Below are 19,342 nucleotides of genomic sequence, written 5' to 3' on the forward strand. Positions count from 1 at the left end.
AAAATTAGGAAATTTTTCCAGATCATTTTGACGAAAGTAAAGACGAACGGTCGGCCATTTTGATTTTTGGGCGTAGCCATAGCCAAGAGGAACGACACTGCCAATAGACTCACCATCCAAAATAACGCAAACTACAGTTAATGTTGGGAAAAAGTGTTGTTATATTCCTCAGGAACATATTGAAAAAGTTCATGTTACTTGCCCTTCCATATTGAGGAAAGACAGAGATGGTTTCTTTATCATTTTCAGAACTGAAGAGATAATGAAGGTTGAACCTGAGTCATAAACTCTCGTCATTCGAATTTTCATCTCAAATGTAAAGAAACTATCGACTTGTGAAGGAAAAAGAAGTACGTCCATTGTCTGCCAAAAGGATACGTTTAAAATTGAAGCAGTATATGTAAATTTAACGTGTGTTGGAGCATCGCTTTTTGCCATAGGCCTAGTGCCCTATGGTTTGGGCGTTGTGACTTCTCATTTAGATTCGCGGTGCCTAGTCTGAAGAATCCCAAAAAATCACTTGTATTACCTGTGGTAATTCACTGCGGTTCCGAATAGTGTTAACGTCATCCAGAGGTATTGGCACAAAACCCAGACTTGAATGAAGAATAAATATTATTTAGACATCACTTTAAAAAGAAGTGTAACAGAGTTTTACCTAATGTTAAACCTTTTACAAAAAAACTCCAATAAGGAAGAGCAGAGATTGTCAACGATGTCAAAACCCACAGTTTCCTTTGAGAAAAAAAATTTAGACAATATCGAAATTGGCCAATGAAAATCGCTTGAATATTCTGTTTTTCGATATTAAACCGTGGAGAAAGATACATTTTAGATTATGGAACTGCCCAAATATTCTTACCTCGATTACTCCCATTCGAACATCAAACATGTTGTATTATGATTTGTTATTCAGACTACTGAAGACTGCGTTTTTCCAGCGACCGCGTTAGAAATTTCTACTAACAAATGGTATTATGGAGGGATAACTTGGACAAGAATTTAGAGGTTCTTCTAGATATATGGCAACATTATTTTAATGAATAACCCAAATAACTAAAATCATTATAATATATTCAAATAACTATTGTATTTTGTTCTAGGCCTATCCCAGACACATTAAACAGGATGAGACGCGTTGAATTTCACAACACCCTGGAAAGGGAAGCATGGTGTATTTTCAACGAACCAAGACAGTAGTGAGAAAAGGGGGGTTCTAGACCAGGAACCACCATGTTAAACCTATGGAGTTTTTCACAGTACCACCATGTTATTTCCCATAGGGAACCCATAGGGAACCCATACTAGGTTCTAGACCAGGAACCACCATGTTAAACCTATGGAGTTTTCCAGAGTACCACCATGTTATTTCCCATAGGGAACCCATACTATGTATTTTCTATGACGTCCCCGTTTTTTTTTATGACGTAAAGATCGGGGGGGGGGGGTAAAATGGACACGTTTGATTTCCTGACCTATAAAAACCAAAATGTGGGTTATTTAAGTATTAGAGGAGGGAGGGGATGTGATTTAAAAAGAAAAAACCCCTCTATGAATATAATACGGTTATGAGAATCCAATGTATAGGGTACCCACGTTTGTGTAAACTTTAAGGTTTTTTACGATGTAATGATCGGGGGGTGGTGTTAGCGGTAAAAAAATTAGTCGAATATATCGTGTCTGGACAGTTCGATTTCCTGACCTATAAAAACTAAAATGCGGATTATTTTTTAAAGTATTAGAGGAAGAGGGGATGTGATTTAAAAAGAAAAACCCTCTGAGAATATAAGACATAAGAATATTTATCTCACGATTATGTATAAATACCATCCTACTCGAGAAAAGACCCGCACTTTAAGTTTCAGTCATCATCATGAATTTCATCTGTCCGGATTGTAATCGAGAGTTTAGTTATAAGAAAACGTTAAATAGACATATACGCGAAGTTCATCAAAGAAACAAATTAACTTGTAAAGTTTGTGGCGCGACATTTTCCCGCTGTTACAGATTAGAAAAACATTTTACCATTCATAAACGATTAAAACAACTGAGAAAGAATTACCCCGATCGAGGGAAGGATGACGCGGACCCATCTAGCAAAACTAATCAACCGAGTACTTCACGTGATAATTTGAATCAACCTAGTACTTCACGTGCTAACACATCGAGTGAAAGGAATTTAAATCAATCAGGAGTTAATGACTTAGAGTCGAATGAAGTTCCGATTTTACGTAACGCTCTAGTAACGACACGGATAGAGGCGAATGAAAATGAGGTTGATATTTTAACGTTTACTAGTAGACATAGAGAAGCGATATATGTGTATTTGAAGAAACATTTGACTGAAAGACGAGGTATTAAATGGTACATTGTGGTTAATGTCCAGTTTAGTCGACAATTAGTTAATTCAACGCAGGAAGTCTTAGAGTTTCCCTTCTTTCGTGGTTATACAAATACAACTTTAAGCGAGGATGAGATTTATGAACAAATAGAGAGAGGTGTTCAGAAAATTATGAACTCTTTGGAACAATTCCAGAAAGGTGGTAGCAACTGGGTTTTGAACAAAATTCTGTTTTTACAAGTAAATATCGTATCATATCATCCGCTAAGACCAGCGTCATATTTCGAGCTACCACCGTTTTTGAAATCAAAAAAAGCGTTGCTAAATATTCGAAATAAGGATGAGAGATGTTTCGAATACTCTATTCTAGCAAAATTACATCCTGCTAAATTACACATTGAAAGAGTTAGTAACTACGCGAGATATTTAGATGAAATAGACATGGGAAATATTAAAAGTCCATTCAAAGTGTCACCGAGTGAGCTAATTTCCTTCGAAAAGCGTAACAATTTAAGTATCAATATTTTCGGATTCGAAAAGTTTGTCTACCCTTTGTTCATCAGTGAAAACGAATGTGAAGAACGGCGTCAAATAGACCTGTTGCTAATTTCTAAAGGAAGAAAGAAACATTTCTGTCTGATTAAAAGTTTATCGAGACTTCTTTCTAATTTAACTAAAAAGAAAGCCGCGGCATTTTATTGTCGGAGATGTCTACACAGATTTTCGAAACAAACATTAAGGGATAAACACATCGACGGCTGTAAAAAACACGCGCCGACATTAATAGAAATGCCGGAAGAACAAGAATTTACTTTTAAGAATTATGAAATGAGGGAAAAAATACCTAGATACGTTGTCGCCGATTTCGAATCTATTCTATCTCCGATTGCAGGCCCCGAACAAGATAACAAAGTTTCGCACACGCATAAAATTAATCAGCATATCACCTGCGGTTTTGCATACATCGTTATGAATAGCGATGGTACAACATCAAAACCGTTTGTTTACAGGTACATTTTTTAATTTCCAATTACTTTTAACCGGTTCTAATTGAAGCCCCCTTTAAACAGAGGATTGGACGCTGTTAGTGTTTTTCTCGAACGAATGCTAATAGAGGCTGACATTAATAGTTTCATGCTCTCTATAAATATTCCACTAATTATGACGGATAAACAGGAGAAAGAGTTTCAATTTTCAAGTCACTGTAGGGTCTGTAAGAAGAATTTCGCTGATGATGATGATGATGACCGGCCAGTACGTGATCATTGTCATTTAACTGGTCAGTTTCGTGGAGCGGCGCATTCGTCATGTAATTTGAAAATCAAACCCCCTAAATATCTACCATGTATTTTTCATAATCTCTCCAAGTAATAGTTTGAATATGAAATTCTAAAATAGGATTAAAAACATAACACTATTTTTTCAGCTATGATTTACATTTAATTCTTCAAAAGGCCGGATCTTTCAAAAATGAAAAACTGTCCTGCATCCCCTCAAACACGGAACGTTACATTTCGTTTACGTTTAGTAATATCCGATTTATTGACTCATTTAGGTAAGATATTTCATTATTTTACTCCGGTAAAAGTGATTATAGTAATTGTTTTTAGATTTCTAAACACTTCATTATCCAATCTCGTGATGAATTTGGGTAAAGAAGGGGCGGAAAAATTTAAGGTTCTTAATAACCTATTTGAAGAGGACAAAGCGAAATTGCTATTAAAAAAATTACCGTATCCATACGAATACGTAACTTCCTTGAAGGTTTTCGATGAGACAGCGCTTCCGGATAAAGAAGCGTTTTTCAGTACTCTATCGGATAAAAGTATTGATGAAGAGGATTATGAACACGTGAAATTAATTTGGAATACATTCCAATTGAAAAATATGGGTATTAGCTTTTTATTTCTAACAAGAAAATCCAAAGGTTGAAGTTTTTAAAGGATTCATTTAAATATCTAGGTGACCTCCATGATCTATACGTGCTTACCGACTGTGTTCAATTATGTGATGTTTTTAACGAGTTTAGAGACAAATGTTTTCAATTTTACAACCTCGATGTTCTACATTCGTTCACACGTAAGGTGTTGTTAATGTAGTTCTTAAATACTAGAAAGTAATATTTTCAACAGTACCAGGTTACGCCTGGCAAGCGATGTTTTTCAAAACTGGGGTGAAACTAGAGTTATTATTAGACATCGACCAGTATCTCTTCCTAGAATCGGAAATCCGTGGAGGAGTTTCTATGATAACGCACCGATACGCCGCTGCCAATAACCCGCTTATTCCTCAAACATATGTTAATGATAAACCAACGAGTTACATTCTCTATCTGGATTGTAATAACCTGTGAGTTACTTGTCGATTTTTAAAAATAATTACAAGGGTTAATGTTAGTCTATCATTTCAGATATGGAACAAGTTTAAGCGATTATTTACCAATTGATGGTTTTAAGTGGGTCCCCGAATCGGAATTAAATAGTTTAATGACAAAAATCCCCAAAATACCTAATGATAATAATCTAGGATACATCATCGAATGCGACCTTCTTTACCCCCCGGAAATTCATGCTTTTACATCGGATTTCCCTTTGGCTCCTGAAAGGTTGAGCGTTCAGGTTTCCCAACTTTCACCATATTGTCAAGATGTGTTAGCAGAATTTAACATACCTCCTAAAGAATCAAACCCAAAATTAATTCCCAACCAAATGTCTAAAACGAAGTATGTTCTCCATTATAGAAATCTAAAACTTTACTTACAACAAGGTATGGTCTTAACTAAAATACATAGAGCGTTAGAATTCAGACAAGAGCGTTGGCTTAGACCTTTTATCGAATTCAATACCGAACAGCGGAAGCTAGCGCCCGACGAATTTACACAATCATTGTTCAAGCTAATTGTCAATTCGTTATTTGGTAAATCAATGGAAAATTTAAGGAAAAGAATAGTATTTCATTTAGCTCACACGAAAAAAACATTGTTAAAGAAAGTTAGTCAACCCTCGTTTAAAAGTGTGACGGTATTTAACAAAGATTTAGTGGGTGTTTCCATGCGCCCCAAAAAAATTACTTTAAATAGACCAATTTACATAGGGTTTTCTGTTCTTGAATTATCAAAACATCTCATGTTCGATTTTTACTTCAATTTCTTAAAGCAAGTATATAATGATCGTGTGAAATTGTTATTCACCGACACTGATTCATTCTGTATTGAAGTTCAAACGGAAAACGTGTATAAAGATTTAGAAAGACACGGTGATAAATTTGACTTTAGCAATTATCCTAAGAACCATTTTCTCTACAATGAGGTCAATAAAAAGGCGTTGGGGAAGTTCAAAGATGAAACTTCGGGGAAGCCCATTCACGAATACGTGGGGCTCCGTAGTAAAATTTATAGTCTTTTGTTGAGTGAAACGGAAGAAAAAAAAACGTTGAAAGGGATTTGTAAAACTGTTGTGAAAAACAAAATAAGACACGAGGACTATAAAAATTGCCTTTTCAAAAGGAAACGTACGTCGGAGACCATGTATCGATTCCAGTCTGAGAATCATGAACTTTATACCTTGAAAGTTCAGAAAGCCGCGTTATCGTGTTATGATGATAAACGGTATATTTTGGAAGATGGTGTTACTTCATTACCTTACGGGAATAAGGATATAGCGGTAGAATAACCCTATTTTGTAATGTGTGATAATAAAAAAAATATTACTAAGATGTCTATTATTCCTAGTTGCGTTATTTTCCTATAAATAACAAGTGTATGGATAAACCATACTCATTCAGAATTTGGATCCATGATGTTACGTAAGAGAATTATAATAGTCCCGTCTAAGGTTTCGCGGAAACTTCTATCAGGTAGGAGGGTAGTTAGACGGGGGAAAAGGTTTTGGAATGCGAATAAACATTTGAGAAAGACAGTAAAGAGAGTGAATAGACCAAGAAAGGTGAAAGTTTAGGCGGCGATTTTTTTTTTTAGGTTGTGAAAAGGATACGAGATGAAAAAGCGTAGAGCAGAGGAGACACGAAACAAGGGGAAAGATTGGGGGAAAATTCGAAGCATTTATTATAATAGTAAAAGCCCAGGTTCCTACGCTAGTGTCGCTGCTCTCTTTAGGGAAGCGAGGAAGTTTGGTTATAGGGTACGGGATGTTAAAGAATTTCTCAAACAACAAAATGTTTATACTCTACACAGACCAGCTAGAATTAATTATTTGAGACCGCGAGTTATTTCATTTGGTATTGATCAAATTTGGGGTTTGGATTTAATTGATATGCAAAGCTTAAAAAGGTATAATAAAGGGGTCAGATATATTTTAGCTTGCGTGGATTATTTTTCAAAATGGGGTTCGTTAGTTCCGATTAAAAATAAGAGGGTGGAGACGGTGATTCAAGCTTTTAAACATATCCTATTAAAAAGCAATCGACACAAACCTAAATTAGTTACTAGCGATAGAGGTTCGGAATTCGGTCCTCGTTTCCAGATATATTTAAAAAGTAAGGGTATAAAATATTATACAACGTTTTCGGAAATGAAATCGTCCATATGCGAAAGGTGAGGCTTTTTATTAAATGGAAGGAAGCGTCTAACTTGGGTTTTTTATATAGATTTATACAAACTATGAAACATCGAATTTACCAGTATATGACAGCGAATAACACGTTTAACTACAATAATGTATTACCGAATTTGGTAAAGGCTTATAACGACAGTTTCCATAGAACAATCGGAATGAATCCCAATGAAGTCAACAGCGAAAACTCGGCAGAAGTTTGGTATAGAATGTTTGGTAAAATCGATTTCAGCCCCCCTTTAGATTCAGAAGATATATACGTGGGAAACATTATTAGAATTTCCAAACAAACAAACGTGTTTAATAAAAAATTCAAGCCAAGATGGAGTGATGAACTATTTAGAGTGCTCAAGGTTTTGAATACGCAACCGAGGACCTATAAGATTGAAGATCTGAATTCTCGGTTGATCGAGGGCACTTTCCTTCAACCGGAAATGCAAATCGTGGGGAAAGATTTGAATGATTGCGTTTTCCGTATTGAAAAAATTTTAAAAACGCGTAAAAAATCCGATGGTACTAAAGAACATTACGTTAAATGGTATTCGTATGACGAATCCTTCAACTCGTGGATTAGCGAAATCGATTTAATAAAGAAAAAATAATAATCATGTATAAATATCAGACACGGAACACCATTCCATCCATTGTTAAAAATGAACTCGTGCTATCTGAAGTTTCGTCACCCTAGCAACTACGCTATTTACGGACCCAGTTTATCAGGTTACATCAATTTCGTTGTTTTTATATTTAATACGATAGTTATTAACTTTAAAACTTTATTTCAGGTAAAAGCACGTTTGTTTTTAAATTACTACGTAATCACGAGTTTTGCATAACTCCGAAAATACAGAGAATAATTTATATGTACGGTTCGTATCAAACCGAGTTTGAAAAGTTACTAAAGGAACTTCCAATTTTGGAATTTGTTAAGGGAATCCCCGATGATCTTGAAAATTTACTAGACTGTAATGTAAATAACTTGATTATTATCGATGACCTTCTAAACGAATTGAAAGACAATAAAACTGTCGGAAATTTATTCATTAAAAATGCGCACCATAAAAACGCCAGCTGCATATTATTAAGTCAAAATATGTACAAGCAAGGTTGTGTATGGATTTTATTTGCATATATTTTATTACCGTACTTTGAATATGTCTAATTTTTAAAGGTTCTGTAATGAGAGATATCAGCCTGAACACGCATTATTTAATTTTGAAGCGAATGATGCGTGATAAGAATCAGATTGCTACGCTTTCGAGACAGGTCTTTCCCAAAAAACCCAATAAATTACTGTTGGCGTATGAGGATGCGACTAGTTTATCGCCGTACGCGTATCTAATTCTGGATCTCAGAGTGGATTGCCCCGATGATTTGAGGTTAAGAGGACACGGAATTTTGGAAGATCTACCGATGATATTTTATAAATAGCTATATTTAACAATTAATTTCATCATTATGTCGAGAACTTCGAGGAGATTTAGTAGTCTAAACGGCCTTCCTCTAAGAGGGGTAAATTGTGTAAACGATCCGCAACTTAAATTCATATGCCAACTATCAAGCAACTTAAAAAAAGGAAATGTTATCATAGATAATAAAACAAGGAGAAAATTAGTCAAGTACAGGAATTTGATACGTAAACTAGCTGATAAAAATATTTCGTTAAAAAGAAAGAAGTCTCTTCTGAAATTGAAACAACACGGGGGTTTTTTCCCGTTAATTTCCACGCTTCTCCCGAGCATTATCAGTGGTATTTCAACATTACTCGGACAATGAATACTCTTCAAAAATTAATTCTCGTCCCATATGATCAAATTCGATCAAATCAAGATCTAATTAACAATGAAATGACGGACCTTGACCGGGAAATGTTCGCGGTAATTCGAACAAAAGGTCTTACATCGAGGGAAAAAACTCGACGGTATCAAGAATTGCTTCAAAAGAATCAGTTTTCTAAAAAACACATTGTTCCGAAAACGGTTAGCGTTAGCAATCTACCATCAACCCCACCGAATACACAATCGTCACCTATAATTATCCATTCTAACCCTTCCACCTATACACCCCCTCCAACTCCTCCTCCTCCCCTTCAAACCCCAACATTTCAAACTAACACAGTTCAAACCCCCGCAGCTTCGACTTTTACTCCCACTAACACGAAACCAATCGTAAAAAAATCACGAAAATATAACATCTCGGGTAAAGTGAACAGAAATACCGGTCAAGAACCGATTATAACTAGAAGCCAGACGGAGTTATTGGAAAAGAAGAAACCCCCGACTATGGTTAATAAGAAAACCAGAAAAAACTTGTACTATCTTCGCCTCCAATTTTAATTGATTGGGACGATGAAGATTTTTAAAAATAAAATGTTGTAAAAAAAAATAGAGACTTTTCATTGCTTGTTTAGTATATAATTTTCATTTATTTATTTATTCCCATTTTTTTTCAATTTTTATTTATACGATTATAATATATATATATATATATATATTTTTTTTTTTTTTTTTTTTTTTTTTTTTAATTTCCGTTGCTTTTGCCCTGATTTTCAAAATAGTCTTTAAAAATAAACGACTTGGCCCGTTCGTGCGGCAGAATGAATGTCTCCAACTTCCTCACCTAGTGAAGAAATAAAGGAAACATGGAATAATGATGTAATTAAGCGAGAGAGAGAGAGAGAGAAAACATACCTTTATGATGCTATTTTAACCCCCAATTCTTCTAACGAGCCGGTCCAGGTTCGGGTGATAGGAGACGGAGACATCAACGGATGATATCTCCGGCCTAAGGTCAAACTTGATGACAAATCCAACGTGTATGGAGCGCACCAGGATCTTAAACAAATGAATAAAAACGTCGTTGTGATATTTAATTTTTAACATAAAAATGAATCAAGTTGTTAAATTCTTACCTCTAAATCCCTGAACGTGAATTCAGGGAGGTCGTCTCTCAAGGGGATCGGGCCTAAGGTGGCCGTGTACCGCAGAATCGCCTTGATTTCTTCACCAACAAAAATAGGAGTCACAGTCATTTTCTATCTCAAATGTTGCTATCTCTATAAATACTATTCGAGAATGATGGTTCTAGAAGGAAGGACCGATACTTTTATACCCACTGGAACGAATAAATTAGTATAGTATAATACATATACAATCTGAAAGAATTCAAACTCACCTAACTAGTTTCATACGTGGTCAAATAGGATATTTAAAAATACCATAAACTCATGTTTTCTACGATAAATCACGTAGGACTTATTTCCGTAAAATATCCGATATACATTAAAAACCGAAGAAATGACTATCCACTATTAATTCACCCGCAACGCTTAATCCGATACTTATAATCCTTATTGATGTATTTTAACGTTTTTTTTTAACTAGCTAATCCCACCTCGAACTAGTTTCGTATGTGGGTCAAATAGGATATTTAGTTTCTATGGTAGATCATTTAGGACTTGTCTTCATAAAATATCTGATATACATTAAAAACCAAAGAAATAACTATCCATTATTAATTCAAACACAACGATTAATCCGAAAACACGTCCTCGCATGTAGTTTCGACGTTTATTAAAATGAAAAAAGTTCGTTTCGACAATATATCCGTAATATATTATATTGAACGTGAAAATAGAATAAACTATTTCTTATACAATGTCATAAGATTTAAGCATCTTATTTCCGTCATGAATTCGAAATTGGGTCCGATTTTAAAAAAAAAAAGTTTGAGAGTCCAGGAAATCGGAACTAAAATCACATAAGAGGAAAGGTTGAGGTTAGAAGCTTTCATTCTTCTTCAATTAGTCAACGCGTGAACAACGCTAAGAATGGCCCAAGAATCACTATTTTGGTAATTGGATGTTTTTCATTTTACCGAATATTCTGTTATATTTATATAGCTTTATATAGTGTTAATGATTTGCTTCCAATTACAGCCTGGATCTTATACAATGTTGTAAGATTTAAGCAGCTTATTTCCACCACGAATTCGAAGTTGGGTCCGATTTTTTTTAAAAAAAAAAGGTTTGAGAGTCCAGTAAATCAAAACTAAAATCACATAAGAGGAAAGGTTGCAGTTGGAAGCTTTCAGTCTTCTACAATTATCCAACGTGCGAACAACGCTAAAAATGGCTCAAGACTCTCTAATTTGGTAATTGGATGTTTTTTCATTTTACCGAATAATCTGTTATATTTAAATAGCTTTTTATAGTGTTAATGATTTGACGTCCAATTACAGCCCCGATTTTTACAACATGGACGTAGCCGATCCCGTGTTTCATGACAATAAAAGTGGCTTTGACATATTGTTTAAAGCGCCATTAGGATCAACATATAGAAAGAAAGATGGAACTTTGGTCAAATACGCTACTATTTCCAGACAAAACAACAATGGGAATATGTTCTTAAACATACGCTCTTTCCGTTATTCGTCCGAAATCGGAAGATGGTTACCAACACATGATGGTGTAGTTTTGACCGACACACACATCGTGAAACTTAATGAAGCGAAAGAAAATATCAGACTTTCTATATCATTTAGAGGTCATAACAATTTACTTTTGACACCCGCTCAATTAATATACCCACTGTCGGACCATAATAATGATGGAGCGTGGTTAACTGTTTTAAACGCGGGTGTTGAACATAATGTCGCTATAACACGTCAGAAAAAAAATCATGTAGTATAACCGGGATAATGATGACCCCTGACGAATGGAATTATTTAAAATATTTAATTCCAACTATACATTTCATATTTTTCCCACCTAAATTGACGGGGGACTTTGAAGCCCAACAAACGTTGACTTATCTCCTCATAAGGGAAATAAATAAAATAGCGGAGAGTTCGTGTGTTGGTTGTCAAAACTCATACGAAAACCAACTGGGTCATCAGTGTGTGACCCTAGATTGGAGTGATAGGGTTTCTTCGTTCTATGATCAGGCTGTTCAAAATTTACAGATGAGTGAAGTATTAAATTATGTTAACTTTTACCAAGGAGTTTTAAGACGCGCCCCCGGAAACGCTCAAGAAACTATCGACATTATTAATAGTTTGTTAAAGTTAGAAGACTTTAAAACCGACCTCATGAATCAAAAAAATAAACAAGTTAAAATTTCTTCTCGCTTCTTCACTAGTTATGAAACTGAAATTAAGTATTAACAAGTTGGGAAAACCAAAATATTACCTCTCCGTGTCAAGAGGTCTACTACTACAAACGTATTTACCTAGATATGGAATTATTTCACTTTTTTGAAGTAAAAATTTACGAAATATTGAAGCATTATTCCAAACATAGCGAATGTACAGTAAAGCAGACGACATTTTACATCCAATAAGGATAAATCTTGGAGACATGGAAATAAGTCAATGGGGAAAAGAACAGGAAATGAAGTCTACGCTTCAGCTGTTTACCCTATATTCTGAAAGCTACATTCACAACTGGTTTGCAGTGTAAACACTATCGTCTCGTCTCACCGCAACAATATTCTTAGTTTGCCAACATGAATGTTAACATTAAATAACAACAAAGCTAAATTGTAGCTAGACGCACTAATAGTCAATGCGCACCATAAAGAGAATAATAAGTCTGTAGTTAATACCCGTTTACCATTAGCCCTTTTACTAACCTTATTATTATTATTTAAGAGTGTATTTAACTTTCGGCTCACTCTGAACCGTTGATGTCTCTTCATTTCAGACACGAAAATCAGAGCCAAGAGTTTACTTCAGTAACTTCACCTCAGGCCTCAATTATTTACTCTTTGTTTCACTAAGCCTATTGCGGATAATACTTGTTATACGCGCCGGAATCTAGGTCTTAGTTTTCTTCATGAAATCACTAAACCAAGGATTATTCTATATACAGATGTAGTATAGCTTAAGCAATATATAAACAGCCATTTCAAATAACAATTTTAAAAAAAATCTTTGGAATATCAAAATGAAACAGAGCTTTAAAGCTACAAAAGTACTAAATGCATCATAATTACGAAAAATACTTCCACATATTCACTTTATATTATGGAAAAAGGGAATATTAAGGTTCTGTATGATTTCTTAACACATCAACACAAGGCTAACTGCTAACGCGACGCACTAGTGTAACAATGGACGGACACACACAGACAACAAGAGTAACAAGGAGTATAAACCCATTAGTGGAAGCAGTATTTTTTTTCCGAAACAATCTCGCTTATGTTTATCCTCTCTAGACTTCGCTAAAACCGTATTACTACTACGTAAAATATTAATAGACAGGCAAGGATTGATACCATTAAAGAAGGAGCGCAATATTATCCATATTTTCATTTCATATACAGAGAAAAGAAATTATTATGTTTCTGAGAGGAGCTTCCCATTTAGGTTGTTGTTTTGAAAAATATATCGCAATGCACGGGCCTTGATAGATAGGAGGCAATGAATGAAATATATCGCATGCACGGGCCTTGGCAGATATAGGAGGCGATGATAATCTCTCTCTTTGCACGAGAGGTTTATCTTTAATATTTAAATAAATATAATTATTTTTAATTATTTTAATCTTCAATAATTAACATTAATAATAGTTAAATCGTTTAAAATAAAGTTATACCTATTATCATCTCAAACTTTGCTAATATTGACGTTTAAAGTGAAGGGTACCCCTCTTGCCCACTTTCTTCAAATTATGGGGTATATATACGATTCGTTTCCATTATAATAGTAAGGAAAAAGCGCAATTGCGAAAACCTTTGGTGGCGATCCCACCTTAGGGAGGCTAGACGTTTCTCGTAACCCTAGCTGATCGCCGCGTATATCCTAAAACCAAACGATGATAATGGAGTAGAAGCCAATGATACAGATTGGTGTCTATGTGGAATAGACGGAAGACCAGTGGATGGTGGTGTTAGAAGCCAATGATACAGATTGGTGTCTATGTGGAGTTGACGGAAGACCAGTGGATGGTGGTGTTTAGGAGCCAGTATGTACAAACTGGTGTCCAAGTGGAATGGACGAAGACCAGAAGATGGTGGTGATTAGAAGCCAGTATGTACAGACTGGTGTCCATGTGGGATGGACGAAGACCAGTAGATGGTGGTGATTAGAAGCCAGTATGTACAGACTGGTGACCATGAGGGATGGACGAAGACCAAACATGGTGGTGTGAGAACTCAAGTATAGAGTAGCCAACGGAGAGAAATACAATTTTCTAAATTTCTGTGACCTGTCAATGCGGTCCGGAAATTGGGAACACGTTTGCTCCGATACGCAAACTGCGAACGCGGTCACGTGGGTGTAACAACGGACAGACACACAGACACACACACACACACAGACACACACACAGACACGGCCGTTACAGAACCTCTCCTGGACTACGTCACACGGAGAGGTAATTACCATTTTAAATTTTTAATTGTGTTTTGTAAGTTTGTTGGTTTTATAACAACGTAATTATATTTTTGATATTACATTTGCAATTCGGGGAAAAATATCGGTTTTTATTTAGGTTTTTTAATCATGATTCCCCTTGTGGAAAAATTTTGGTGTGTCTGTTTTATATCAATAAACATATTAGAATCTATATATGACGACTCTTTTTATTTATCCTGATCATAAGATGATACGACTCACATCATAATGGACGCGTTTTATATTCATTGTATATCAACCGCGTCTTTGGATGTTTTCAATGACAATTCTAGTAGTAAGTTTAAGATTTTATTACCAAAAGAAATACATTTACACGGGAACTACGAATGTGGGTTGAAAGAGTTGATAATGCCTTTGCAATATGAAAATGTCCCGGATGACTGTACCCATTTTCACTTAGTTTCATCTGAAAAAGTTATTGAAAATTCCTCAACACACGTCATGGACTGGGAAAAATTTGGTAAAGGTAAACGGTCCGCGGGGGTTACGAATTATACAGACTTTTAGAGGAATGGCTTCACAATCTCGGCTACAGTAATTCCGATGGACGATTCAATTTTAGACTTTTTGAAAGTAAAAGATTTACGACGGATTCGAATTCTATAGTGATTAAAACTATAATGAAAATGTACGCTGAAATTGAAGTTTCAAATGGGATTTTGGTTAAATTTAGTCCTGATTTGGCTAAATTATTATGGTTTAAAAGTAAAGAGGATAATGAGGGTTGGGTCGTGTTTCGGGGGATAGTTAGGTATGATGAATTACCACATGTTGAGGACATGGAACCGGGGGTAATTATAAACTCCGAAACGTCATTAATTTGCGAAACGCAGAAAATTCCCCACATCGACGAATCTCTTGAACTTAATTTCACACCTGGCTACTATGTTAGTATAGAAGAGATTTATAACTCCATGATCCAGGTAATTCCCCGTGAATTTAGAAATAAAGTAACAATATCTAAATCGTATGATGTGAAAACACGGATAGCTACTAGCGAACCCGTCTCTATAAAATTCCCCGAATCACACCCTAATTTGGCGTACATTTTAGGTTTCAGTTCGGATCAGATTAACGTGAAACTCTAAGGTCTAATTCGATCAAACCAGGTACACGATGTACGATCCGGTATTCAAAATATCCTAATTTACTCATCTCTAGTCGAGAAAACTTATACGCATCGACAATGGCTCCTATTTTACGAACCGTCCCCGTCCCGGGAAATCTCGAAAGGGAGGAGGTTTTAGTGAAAAGTTACGATTTCCCCCATTATTATCCCTTAAAATGCAATTCTTTCGAAGCTATAGAAATCAATATTAGAAATAGTTACGGTGACTTTCTAAAATTCTTAAAAGGAAAAACCATTCTCAAACTCCACATTAGAAAAAAACCTTCCTCTTGAATATAAAAAACCTTGTCTTTCCATAAACTTATTTAATTCTTGAATGGCTCATAGTGTGTTCGGTACATAAAAATGGTAATGGATTCTAGCAACAATCCGTATATAATATATTTTTCACGATACCATAACGATAACAACCAGACTGGAGGGGATTTGCCGTATTTTAGTTCCGTACAATATTATCAACACGGTGGTTCGTTCGGTTCGGTTTTTCGATCACTATTTTCATTTTTAAAACCCATATACAAACCTATGGGTCAAGTTTTAAAAAATGAGGCGCTACGTGTTATTTCGAATGTGTTAGGTGATTTGGCTGAGGGCGCTAACTTGAAAGAAGCCGCTTTTAAACGATTGAAAGAATCAGGGATGAATGTTATAAATAATCTTCAATCCGGGAAGGGCGTATATAAAAGAAAAAAACGTCGTAGCACCACATCTAATCCTAAGAGAAAAAGAACCAGACGTCTTCCAGACTACTTCTATTAGAAAACAATAATGGCCAATAATACCACGTTATTCATGAGCTCGCTCGATTTTTTTTCCGAACCGGCTATAAATAATTGTTTGGACGTGAGTGAATGCGTTTTAATAAAACCATTGAGTAAGTCATTTAACGCTGGAGTTCCGTTAGAATTCTTCGTTCATGGTTCAGACGATCACTATCTAAAATTAGACGATACTTTTTTATCAGTAAGCTTTAAGGTAGTTAAAGCCGACGGCGATAACCTTCCTAACGATGCTAAAGTGGTTACTGTTAACAATTGTCTATCCGCTTTATTTTCTAATTTAGATGTAGCCTTGAATGAGGTCAGTTTGAGTAGCGGTCTACCGACGTATAGTTATAAAGGGTATATAACAGATCATCTCAATTTCAATAGAGAAAGCAAACGAACTCAAATGTCGACTAGATTATATACGCATGAAAATGAAGGTTTAGATATTGACAACCTTTTTAACTCTACCACCTCAAACGGTTTAAAAAGGAGAATGCAAACTATATCTCAGTCGAAAATTATAACTGTCTTTGGTCCAATTTACCATGAACTGTTCAATATGAATATAGCCCTATTAAATGGGGTTTTGCTTCGATTAAAATTTAATCGAAACCCCGATGAGTTTGTTTTAATGACACCCTCGACCAATAACGATCAATATAAAATCGAAATAGTTAAAAAATGGAAATTAAACCCCGATTTGGTTCTCGGACACATGTTATTGTTAGAACATAGACCGGCTGTCTATAACCTAAACCGCAGTGAGGTCAAATTTTTCACTCTACCTCAGGGTACTATCGAAACATACAGAGACATGGTGTATAATTGTACACTACCCAACAGATTAATTTTCGCTGGATAACACATGATATAGTTGTTTTAAACCCTTGAATTACCGGTGGTTGCCTTTCACAGTCAAATTGAAGCTCATCGAGCCATTTTAATTTTTCTTTCAAAAATTCCAAATGCTTAGATTTCTTCGTTACTGCAGTTCTGCATTCTTTGGCGTCATATTTTGAGTTGGAGTTTAGACAGTCAAAGATCTTGTCGAATTCCGAGATAAAGTTTGCTGTCTCTTGCGCTTCCATGGGCAGCAAATTTTTTACAACATAAAATATCAATCCCATAGCAACACTATGGCTAAGAGTAAGAACCTGTGTCGCTAGTTTCACTTTCATTTTGGAAAATGGTGTCAAGTTTATGTGGCGCAAAGTGAGCTTGGGAACAATTTTTAAAGGTTCTTTTGAATCTAGAAAATGAAGTCTTTCTATAAGGTCCCAAGAGGCTCTGGTCGATCCAATTAAAGCATTGTGATTTTTTTAATTTTTACGAGTACCTTTAATCAAATGTGAAGGGTCATGCATGAAAAATATTTTTCGGTTATCTATATAAACATATGGGGTTTTTTCATTGATATTCAACCTTTTATAAACGCTTTGATTGTTTGTGTCTTGGTTGCAACAACATTCTTAACGTTTAATTTAATTGAAATTAGCCTATGAAGTATGTCTAAAAGGATGTCATGGAGGTCTTCCTTTTTCATGGCACCGCGTGTTACATAGCATTATTATTATTATTATTATTATTGAGGAGGGTACGCGCCCTAGCACCGATGCCAAAGGCATATTGTGCATCCTCGTATTCAGGCCTTGAAAAGGCCCGTAGCTGCAGCGTAGCGAAGAATTCGCTCCACCGTAATAGAGGAGACCCTCGAGGGCTCCACAGTGTGTGAATCAAAATGTTCTAGTCTAAGCGAGGCGAAGCAGTCGCACTCGCAAAGTACGTGAGCGGATGTTTCAACCTTCTCCCGGCACGACCTGCAGAGAGGGTCGTCAGCAAGACCCATCAGATGGAGGTGTCTATTAAGCCGACAGTGTCGGGTCAGAAGACCGGTGGCCAGCCTAATATCCCATCTGCTGAGCGAAATTAGGTCTCTAGCACGAGACCTGCAGGGGCCAATGACTAACAGTTTTGTCTGTCTCTGGCCCTCCATGTTATGCCAGAGCTGGTTTTGTATGACAGTCAACCTGTCATGCAGACACCGTTTGACGTGCCTGTAGGGGATGGGGACGGCCGGCTCCGGCCCCGAGAGCTTGGCCTTCGCACCCCTTTTCGCAAATCTATCGGCTTGCTCATTGCCATGATATCCGCTATGCCCTGGCACCCAGTACAACAGAACCCTGTTGCAGGATGCCAGTCGCGCTAGCAGATCAAGGCAGCTGCGCACCAGTTGAGAGGTAATCTGACACTGGTTCAGCGCGTTCAGGGCGGCCTGACTGTCAGAATAAATTCTCACAGTCCGTCCGGAATACCCTTTGTAAATACAGTAATCTGCGCAATAACAGATCGCGGCAATTTCCGCCTGGAACACACTAGCGAAGGTGCCCAAACAAGCAGAAAAGCCGACCCTTGTGGTTTCGCAGTAATAGCCGGCGCCAGCGCCGGAATCAGTCTTGGAACCATCGGTGAACCAAATAGTTTCACCCCCAGTGGCAAGAGGCAGCAGATTAGTCCACTCTGCCCGACTGGGGAAGTGGATGCTGAATGAAATCAAAACTGGTAACGGTTTTGTCAGAGCACATCGTTAGCGACGGCTCAAGTGCGGCGTACTTCCGAAAGATCTTCGTATGGCTGTAATCCCAAAGTCTTGGAACCCAGTAGCCACTAATGTTGAGCCTGTAGGCCCCCATGACAGCCTCCTCCTCAATGAAGAGATGAAGAGGAAGCATGTCAAGGAGCACCTCCAGGGAAGCAGTTGGGGTCGATCTCATGGCCCCCGTAACACCAATGCAGGCAAGCCTTTGAAGCTTGCGCAGGGCAGCCTTAACCGTCTTAAGCCGGACCCTTGTCCACCAGACAAGTGCCCCGTAAGATAGTATGGGTCTGATGATCCCAGTATAGAGCCAGTGTACAGTCTTTAGGTTGAGGCCCCAAGTCTGGCCGACAGAGCTCTTGGTCCTCCAGAAGAGCATCTTGGCCTTTTTAATACACCGATCAAGATGCGGCTTCCATGTGAGTCTGCAATCAAAGGTCACCCCCAGGTATTTCACCTCGGAGGACTTTGTCAGGACCTGGCCAAAGAAAGAGATATCATTGAACAGATCCTTAGTATTCTTCC

At 36.7% G+C, this 19,342-nt stretch overlaps 5 protein-coding genes across 5 annotated transcripts; all 5 read left to right on the plus strand.

Annotated features, from left to right (window-relative positions):
- Window positions 1-1,873: 1,873 nt before the first annotated feature.
- LOC149656722 (uncharacterized) lies at window positions 1,874-6,012 on the plus strand. The gene is made up of 7 exons (XM_089844602.1): window positions 1,874-3,351; window positions 3,412-3,708; window positions 3,768-3,896; window positions 3,952-4,232; window positions 4,304-4,420; window positions 4,474-4,690; window positions 4,752-6,012. The coding sequence occupies exons 1-7, from the start codon at window positions 1,874-1,876 to the stop codon at window positions 6,010-6,012; spliced, it is 3,780 nt and encodes a 1,259-aa protein (XP_089700728.1).
- A 324-nt stretch (window positions 6,013-6,336) lies between these two features.
- On the plus strand, window positions 6,337-7,514 carry LOC149656723 (uncharacterized). Its single transcript, XM_089844603.1, has 2 exons — window positions 6,337-6,893; window positions 6,947-7,514. Exons 1-2 carry the CDS (start codon window positions 6,337-6,339, stop codon window positions 7,512-7,514), a joined length of 1,125 nt encoding a protein of 374 aa, XP_089700729.1.
- LOC149656724 (uncharacterized) lies at window positions 7,509-8,804 on the plus strand. The gene is made up of 3 exons (XM_089844783.1): window positions 7,509-7,632; window positions 7,698-8,018; window positions 8,084-8,804. Exons 1-3 carry the CDS (start codon window positions 7,566-7,568, stop codon window positions 8,341-8,343), a joined length of 648 nt encoding a protein of 215 aa, XP_089700909.1. The 5' UTR covers window positions 7,509-7,565; the 3' UTR covers window positions 8,344-8,804.
- Window positions 8,805-11,034: 2,230 nt separating this feature from the next.
- Window positions 11,035-11,602, plus strand: LOC149656725 (uncharacterized). The gene is made up of 2 exons (XM_089844604.1): window positions 11,035-11,064; window positions 11,152-11,602. Exons 1-2 carry the CDS (start codon window positions 11,042-11,044, stop codon window positions 11,600-11,602), a joined length of 474 nt encoding a protein of 157 aa, XP_089700730.1. The 5' UTR covers window positions 11,035-11,041.
- A 4,623-nt stretch (window positions 11,603-16,225) lies between these two features.
- LOC149656726 (uncharacterized) lies at window positions 16,226-17,086 on the plus strand. Its single transcript, XM_089844605.1, has one exon. The coding sequence runs from the start codon at window positions 16,226-16,228 to the stop codon at window positions 17,084-17,086; it is 861 nt and encodes a 286-aa protein (XP_089700731.1).
- The last annotated feature ends 2,256 nt before the right edge of the window (window positions 17,087-19,342 follow it).

Source organism: Phalangium opilio, unplaced genomic scaffold (assembly GCF_054372755.1).
Source record: "Phalangium opilio isolate 3A_F unplaced genomic scaffold, DU_Popi_V2 ptg000077l_1, whole genome shotgun sequence".
NCBI lineage: Eukaryota > Metazoa > Arthropoda > Arachnida > Opiliones > Phalangiidae > Phalangium > Phalangium opilio.

Bases quoted from the DNA above. Each gene is read 5' to 3' on its own strand.
- LOC149656726 (XM_089844605.1), top strand. From the start codon at position 16,226: ATGGCCAATAATACCACGTTATTCATGAGCTCGCTCGATTTTTTTTCC.
- LOC149656722 (XM_089844602.1), top strand. From the start codon at position 1,874: ATGAATTTCATCTGTCCGGATTGTAATCGAGAGTTTAGTTATAAGAAA. The intron at 4,233-4,303 runs GTATTAGCTTTT...TTAAATATCTAG, and splicing joins ATTCCAATTGAAAAATATGG to GTGACCTCCATGATCTATAC. The intron at 4,691-4,751 runs GTGAGTTACTTG...CTATCATTTCAG, and splicing joins TATCTGGATTGTAATAACCT to ATATGGAACAAGTTTAAGCG.
- LOC149656723 (XM_089844603.1), top strand. From the start codon at position 6,337: ATGAAAAAGCGTAGAGCAGAGGAGACACGAAACAAGGGGAAAGATTGG. The intron at 6,894-6,946 runs GTGAGGCTTTTT...TTTTTTATATAG, and splicing joins AAATCGTCCATATGCGAAAG to ATTTATACAAACTATGAAAC.
- LOC149656724 (XM_089844783.1), top strand. From the start codon at position 7,566: ATGAACTCGTGCTATCTGAAGTTTCGTCACCCTAGCAACTACGCTATT. The intron at 7,633-7,697 runs GTTACATCAATT...ACTTTATTTCAG, and splicing joins TTACGGACCCAGTTTATCAG to GTAAAAGCACGTTTGTTTTT. The intron at 8,019-8,083 runs GTTGTGTATGGA...TAATTTTTAAAG, and splicing joins TCAAAATATGTACAAGCAAG to GTTCTGTAATGAGAGATATC.
- LOC149656725 (XM_089844604.1), top strand. From the start codon at position 11,042: ATGGCTCAAGACTCTCTAATTTG. The intron at 11,065-11,151 runs GTAATTGGATGT...GTCCAATTACAG, and splicing joins GCTCAAGACTCTCTAATTTG to CCCCGATTTTTACAACATGG.